This window comes from Polyodon spathula, chromosome 28, assembly GCF_017654505.1.
Source record: "Polyodon spathula isolate WHYD16114869_AA chromosome 28, ASM1765450v1, whole genome shotgun sequence".
In the NCBI taxonomy this organism is placed as follows: domain Eukaryota; kingdom Metazoa; phylum Chordata; class Actinopteri; order Acipenseriformes; family Polyodontidae; genus Polyodon; species Polyodon spathula.
Window position 1 is genome coordinate 779,727 of NC_054561.1, and position 7,500 is coordinate 787,226.

General features: G+C 50.2%; 1 protein-coding gene across 1 annotated transcript in view; it reads left to right on the plus strand.

Annotated features, from left to right (window-relative positions):
• LOC121301748 (SRC kinase signaling inhibitor 1-like) overlaps positions 1–7,500 on the plus strand; it is a 28,759-nt gene that overhangs the window by 17,112 nt on the left and 4,147 nt on the right. Inside the window, exons 9-15 of the mRNA XM_041231345.1 lie at positions 717–904; positions 1,959–2,134; positions 2,848–2,978; positions 3,360–3,507; positions 4,043–4,283; positions 5,077–5,383; positions 6,521–6,642. Coding sequence (XP_041087279.1) covers positions 717–904; positions 1,959–2,134; positions 2,848–2,978; positions 3,360–3,507; positions 4,043–4,283; positions 5,077–5,383; positions 6,521–6,642 — 1,313 coding nt within the window. The remainder of the gene's footprint in view (positions 1–716; positions 905–1,958; positions 2,135–2,847; positions 2,979–3,359; positions 3,508–4,042; positions 4,284–5,076; positions 5,384–6,520; positions 6,643–7,500) is intronic.

The window sequence follows — 7,500 nt, forward strand, 5'->3', positions numbered from 1 at the left end:
TGTGTGTGTGTGTGCGTGTGTGTGTGTGTGTGTGTGTGCGTGCGTGTGTGTGTGTGTGTGTGTGTGTGTGTGTGTGTGTGTGTGTGTGTTGTGTGTGTGTGTGTGTGTGCGTGTGTGTGTGTGTGTGTGTATGTGCGTGTGTGTGTGTGTGTGTGTATGTGTATGTGCGTGTGCGTGTGTTCGTGTGTGTGCGTGTGTATGTGCGTGTGTGTGTGTGTGTGTGTGTGTGTGTGTGTGTGTGTGTGTGTGTGTGTGTGTGTGTGTGTGTGTGTGTGTGTGCGTGTGTGTGTGTGTGCGTGTGTGTGTGTGTGCGTGTGCGTGTGTGTGCGTGTGTGCGTGTGTGTGTGTGTTTGGTGCACTCACAGTCAGCCCATGTTGACAGTAGATTGGAGAGGTGATGAATCATTGTTCACACTCGCTGCTGTGCGATGATATCATCTTAAATATCACAGGTGCAGTTAGTGTGGGGTCTGCTTGAATGACTTGGGTAGTGTCAGATCTTAATTCCCTCTCTCACTTTACCCTTATAAAAGTTTACTGTAGTCAAAGCACAGCACTGTGTAAAAAAGCACAGTAAAAGCATTGTAAGGAATAGCAAGGCAGGGTACTGCATATTAATAAGCATAGGAAATGCATAGGATGGGACTGCAAAGATAACATGCAAAATTACACCAGTAAGTTTTTATTTAACTCTGTCTGTCTGACTCTGTTCACAGCCCTCACCCCCTGGAGGGCGTCCGAGGTACCGAGGGGGGGGGGGGGCCGCCCGAGGCGGAGGGGGGGGGAGGCGTCGAATGCAGTCTCCAATGCAGTCACACAGATGCAGATGCAGCTGCACCTGCGTGGCCTGCAGCAGAACACCAGTGACCTGCGAAACCAGCTCAGCCATCTGCGCAAGATGCAGGTGAGCTGTTGCATTCACTGGGTCTCAATCGCTGGGTCGCATTCACTGGATCTCAATCACTCTGTCGCATTCACTGGGTCTCAATCACTGTGCCGCATTCACTGGGTCTCAATCACTGTGTCGCATTCACTGGATCTTAATCGCTGTGTCACATTCACTGGGTCTCAATCACTCTGTCGCATTCACTGGGTCTCAATCACTGTGTCTCATTCACTGGGTCTCAATCGCTGTGTCACATTCACTGGATCTTAATCACTCTGTCGCATTCACTGGATCTCAATCACTCTGTCGCATTCACTGGATCTCAATCACTCTGTCGCATTCACTGGGTCTCAATCACTCTGTCGCATTCACTGGGTCTCAATCACTCGCATTCACTGGGTCTCAATCACTCTGTCGCATTCACTGGGTCTCAATCGCTGTGTCGCATTCACTGGATCTCAATCGCTGTGTCGCATTCACTGGGTCTCAATCGCTGTGTCATATTCACTGGATCTCAATCGCTGTGTCGCATTCACTGGATCTCAATCACTCTGTCGCATTCACTGGGTCTCAATCGCTGTGTCACATTCACTGGATCTCAATCGCTGTGTCACATTCACTGGATCTCAATCACTCTGTCGCATTCATTGGGTCTCAATCACTCTGTCGCATTCACTGGGTCTCAATCACTCTGTCGCATTCACTGGGTCTCAATCACTCTGTCGCATTCACTGGATCTCAATCACTCTATCGCATTCACTGGGTCTCAATCACTCTGTCGCATTCACTGGATCTCAATCACTCTGTCGCATTCACTGGATCTCAATCACACTGTCGCATTCACTGCTGCCACAAGAAACAAGAGAGCAAAGGGAGTGACAGTTTAAAAATAAAACAATGAATAATCGACTAGAAAAGACTCGGTCTCTTCTAGTTTCAATAACACTGATGAAGGCACTAGAGCCCAAACGCTGGTCTGCTTGACTCAGTCTCTTCTAGTTTCAATAATACTGATGAAGGCAGTCTCTTCCCAGTTGCTCTCCAGTAACCCCCCCCCCCCACCACCCTTTAGCTCCAGAACCAGGACTCCGTGCGGACCATGCTGAAGCGCACGGAGACGGAGATCAGTGTGCGCGTGACGGACGCTCTGCGCAGACAGGAGGACCCGCTGCAGAGACAGCGCACCCTGGTGGAGGAGGAGAGACTCAAATACCTGAACGAGGAGGAGCTGATTATACAGCAGCTGCAGTGAGTGCCTTTAGAAAAGATCACCACAGTAAATCTGCACCGTTATTGCAGTTCCCACCCCAGTGCTTTTCCCATGGAGATGAGATCAATAGTTTACCATGTTTTACCATGTTTTTTTTAAATGCTTTACCGTGCTTTCACTGTGATCTATTACACTTTGTTAAGGTTTTACTGTAAGACTTTTTTATAAGGGTTAGTTTACATGGTTTGTTTTTTTTAATATGCTTTACCAGCCCTCTCTGTGCTTTACAATGCTTCTCTATGCTTTACCAGCCCTCTCTGTGCTTTACAATGCTTCCCTATGCTTTACCAGACCTCTCTGTGCTTTACAATGCTTCCCTATGCTTTACCAGACCTCTCTGTGCTTTACAATGCTTTCCTATGCTTTACCAGACCTCTCTGTGCTTTACAATGCTTCCCTATGCTTTACCAGACCTCTGTGCTTTACAATGCTTCCCTATGCTTTACCAGCCCTCTCTGTGCTTTACAATGCTTCCCTATGCTTTACCAGCCCTCTCTGTGCTTTACAATGCTTCCCTATGCTTTACCAGACCTCTCTGTGCTTTACAATGCTTCCCTATGCTTTACCAGACCTCTCTGTGATTTACAATGCTTCCCTATGCTTTACCAGACCTCTCTGTTCTTTACAATGCTTCCCTATGCTTTACCAGACCTCTCTGTCCTTTACAATGATTTACCATGTTGTGTTCCAGTGGCCTGGAGAAGTCAGTGGGTGAGATCCAAAAAGACTCCTCGGTGAATCCCAGGCTGGTCTCAATGCAGGAGCTGGAGGAGAAAGCGCTGGAGCTACGCAAACTGGGAGATACACTGATGGAGCTAAAGAGTGAGTCTACTAACCCCTAACCCCAACCCCAAAACCAACAACAACCCTAACCCTAACCCCAACCCCAACCCCAAACCTAACCCCTAACCCCAACCCCAACCCCAACCCCAACCCCAAACCCAACCCCAAACCCTAACCCCTAACCCTAACCCTAACCCCAACCCCAACCCCAACCCCAACCCCAACCCCAACCCCAACCCCAACCCCAACCCCAACCCCAACCCCAACCCCAACCCCAACCCCAACCCTAACCCTAACCCCTCTCCTCGGGTCAGCTCCCCAGCCTGTGCTGAGGCTGGAGGTTTATGGTAGCTGGTGTACGGGACTGTGTTGTAAAAGGTAATCTGTCCCCCCACTCTCCCTCCTGTCCCCTGTCCTCAGGTCAGTTCCCCAGCCTGCAGAGTAAGATGCGTGTGGTGCTGAGGGTGGAGGTGGAGGCAGTGAAGTTCCTGAAGGAGGAGCCTCAGAGACTGGACGTCCTGCTGAAGCGCTGCAAGAGCGTCATGGACACACTGACCAACCTGCGCAGGTGAAGCAGCCAGAGCTCACAAGAGCTCACAGTCACAACACTCATAACTACTCACACCAATCACACCCACTCACTCATACCCACTGACACCCACTGACACCCACTCACTCACACTCACACCCACTGACACCCATTGACTCATACTGACACCCACTCACTCACACTCACACCCACTGACACCCACTCACTCACACTCACTCACACCCACTGACACCCACTCGCTCACACTCACTCACACCCACTGACACCCACTCACTCACACCCACAGACACCCACTCACTCACACTCACTCACACCCACTCACACTCGCTCACACCATTCACTCACACTCATTCGCACTCACTCACACCCACTCACACCCACTCACAACATTCACACCCACTCACACTGATGAAGGCACTAGAGCCTAAATGCTGGTCTGCTTCAGCTTTCTAACACAGGATTATTTCTCTTTTAGCAGGCAGCCGATGAAAGGAACTCCAATGAAGAACTTTCTTGTTATTTTATTTATTTTCTGTTACTTTTTTTTTTGCAGGCAGGTTAACGAAGGGATCTGGAAAAACCATGAAGACCTGGCTAATCAATCCCCGAAACTCATTGATGATTTCAGCAAAAACTCGGACTTCCACATGTCCAGTCTCTCCTCCTGGCAATCCCACAGTGCCTCGAGGCTGGGTTCCCAGAATTCGCAGAGCTCCCAGACCGGACCAGTCAAGAGCAGAGCGCTGGATGAGCTGGAGGGCCAGAAGACATTGGACAAGTCTGTCTCTGTGGAGGTCAGTAGCCTCAGAAGACAGTGGGCAAGTCTGTCTCTGTGGAGGTCAGTAGCCTCAACAGAGCTCCTGAAAATCTGTCGTAGTGCAGCTGCTACACCAGAGGGTCACCGTTTACCTGTCCCTCTGAGGTTAATCCATCAGAAAGAAATCCAGCTTTCAGTGCTCTTGTCCTGTCTCGTGTGTTGATCTCCATGCCTCTGTGGAGTTTAGAAAAGGAAATCTACACTGTTTATTGATTCATATTTCCATTGTAAACAAGCATGTGTGTCACAGTGAGTGTGTCTCATTGTGTGTGTGTGTGTGTGTGTGTATCACAGTGTGCCTGATTTCCCAGTCTATGTGGCTCAGTGTGCGTGTGTGTGTCTCAGTGTCTGTGTGTGTGTGTGTGTGTGTGTGTGTGTGTGTGTGTGTGTCTGTGTCTGTCTCAGTGTCTGTGTGTGTGTGCGTGTGTATCACAGTGTGTGTGTGTGTGTCAGTGTGTCTGTGTGTGTGTGTGTGTGGTGTGTGGTGTGTGTGTGTGTGTGTGTGTGTCTGTGTGTGTGTGTGTGTGTGTGTGTGTATCACAGTGTACGTGTGTGTGTCTCAGTGTCTGTGTGTGTGTGTGTGTGTGTGTGTGTGTGTGTGTGTGTGTGTCTGTCTCAGTGTGTGTGTGTGTGTGCGTGTGTATCACAGTGTACGTGTGTGTGTCTCAGTGTCTGTGTGTGTGTGTGTGTGTGTGTGTGTCACAGTGTGCGTGTGTGTGTCTCAGTGTGTGTGTGTCTCCACTGGTCTCTTACTGGTTTCTTGTCCCCAGGCTGCGGAGAGGGACTGGGAGGAGAAGTGTGCCAGTCTGACGCAGTACAGTGCTCAGGATATTAACCGGCTGTTGGAGGAGACGCAGGCTGAGCTCATGAAAGCCATTCCCGAACTCGACTTCATTGCCAAGCAACAGAGGCTGTCCAGGGGGGTGTCGGGGGGTCAGGGAGCGGCAGTTACTGTGGCAATGGTGCAGAGCGCCAGCGGCAATGCCAGCCCCACCCCCGAACACCGGCCTGGCAAACCACAACACCCCGCCCAGAAACTCAATACAAAGACAGAGCACATCCTGCACAGAGGATCGGGTGAGGGGAGAGGGGAGAGGGGAGAGGGTGAGGGTAGAGGGGAGATGGGAGAAGGGATCGGGTGAGGGGACCCCTCCCCCCTCCCCTTCTCCCCCTCTCCCCTCTCCCCCCATCCCCTCTTCCACTCCCCTCTCCCTCTCCCCTCTCCCACTCCCCTACTCCCACTCCCCCTACTCTCCCCCTCCTCCTCTCCCCTCTCCCACTCCCCACTCTCCCTACCTCTGCTCCCCCTCCCTACATCCCAGACTCCCAACTCCCCTCTCCCTCGCTCCCTCTCCCACTCCCCTCTCTCCTCTCCCCCATCTCCCACTCCCCTCTCCCAAAAATCCCACTCCCCTCTCCCCCCTTGCCCCTTGCAACCACCCTCCTCCCTTAACTTTCCCCTCTCGCCCCCTCCGCCTCTCCCCTTACCTCTGGGGGTGGGGGGGAAGGGGGGGGGGGGGAAGGGAGGGGAGAGAAGCTGGTTCTAAAATTTTGTAAAAATCGTAAAAGACTGTTTACCTTTTATACAATTGTAACTTGATCGTTTCCCAAATATATCGGTCATGACATTCACATGACGACATATCGACGCTTACTAGGTTACTGGGGGAATGATATATATATATATATATAATATATATATATATATATATATATATATATATATATATATATGTGTGGGTGTGTGGGTGTGTGTGGGTGTGTGTGTGTGTGTGTGTGTGGTGTGTGTGTGTGTGTGTGTGTGTGTGGGTGGTGTGGGTGTGTGTGGGTGTGTGTGTGTGTCAGGGTGTGGGTGTGGGTGTGTGGGTGTGTGTGTGTGTGTGTGTGTGTGGGGGTGTGGGTGTGTGTGTGTGGTGTGTGTGAGTGTGTGTGTGTGGTGTGGGTGTGTGTGTGTGTGTGTGGGTGTGTGTGTGTGTGTGTGGTGGGGGGTGTGGGTGTGTGTGTGTGTGGTGTGTGAGTGTGTGTGTGTGGTGTGTGGTGTGTGTGTGTGTGTGTGTGTGTGTGTGTGTGTGTGTGTGTGTGTGTGGGTGTGTGGGTGTTTGGGTGTGTGTGTGTATTGACCCACACACACATAACTACTCAAATCCCTGCGTAACATATTATAGGATACGAATATAAAATGAGGGGTGTCACTCGAGTGTCATGGAGCGATAGCGTGCCTCTTCGGGGAGGTTCAGGGGTGGGGGTTGGGGTGGGGCGGCGTCGAAGGGGAGGAGGGTGCCCGAGTGGTGACCACACGCAGCGCTGAGGTCATCCTCACCAGCAAGAGCATGAAGGTGGGGTCCCCTTGCTGGCCGGAGTCCAGCACTGCGTTTACTCCAGCCTTTCGTTTTCAAAAAAGAAATCATATTATAATGTTACAAAATCAAAAAATAAATAAATAAATACATAACAGGACTTGAAACATATAACTTAGCTTCTTTTGGTTTTAGATTTGTCAAAATAACAGCCGTTTTACTGCGCTGAAAAAACTAGGACTTATTTAAAGACTGGAGTAAACGGTTTGAGATTATTATCCAGAGGCTGAAATGAGGGCTACAGATTAGAAAGGATGAGGTTTTCTATATGTGTATATAAGCTCTATATTTATAATTACATACAGAGGATGGTCATGGGAGCTGATATGGACTCCACAACTGCGAGGGCATCGACTTTCCTCTGAAAGGGCTTGCTGATCGCTCTCGCCTTGAGATCAGCTTGTATCTCACACAGCACCCTGGACTAGACTTACCAGAATGCATCGTTAAATGAGAACAATTAAACAGTGCGGCTCATTAACGACGATGGCATCACTGGACACTTCTAAAACGAATGAGCAGTGCTGGCTTGATTGGAGCACTGTCTACATTTCAGTGCAGACAGGCTTGTGGGTTTTATCGCTGTTGCAAACTGGTGAACTAAAATCGGCAGTTTAAGCACTGAAACTAGTTTGCAGCTTTATTACCTTTTCAGTGTTTTGCTTTTCTTCTGTTCAATAATAATAGACATTGTTTTTGTGTGTGTCTCTGTGTCTGTGCGTGTGTCTGTGTCTGTGTGTCTGTGTGTCTGTGCGTGTGTCTGTGCGTGTCTCTGTGTGTGTGTCTGTGTCTCTGTGTCTGTGCGTGTGTCTGTGTCTCTGTGCGTGTGTCTGTGTG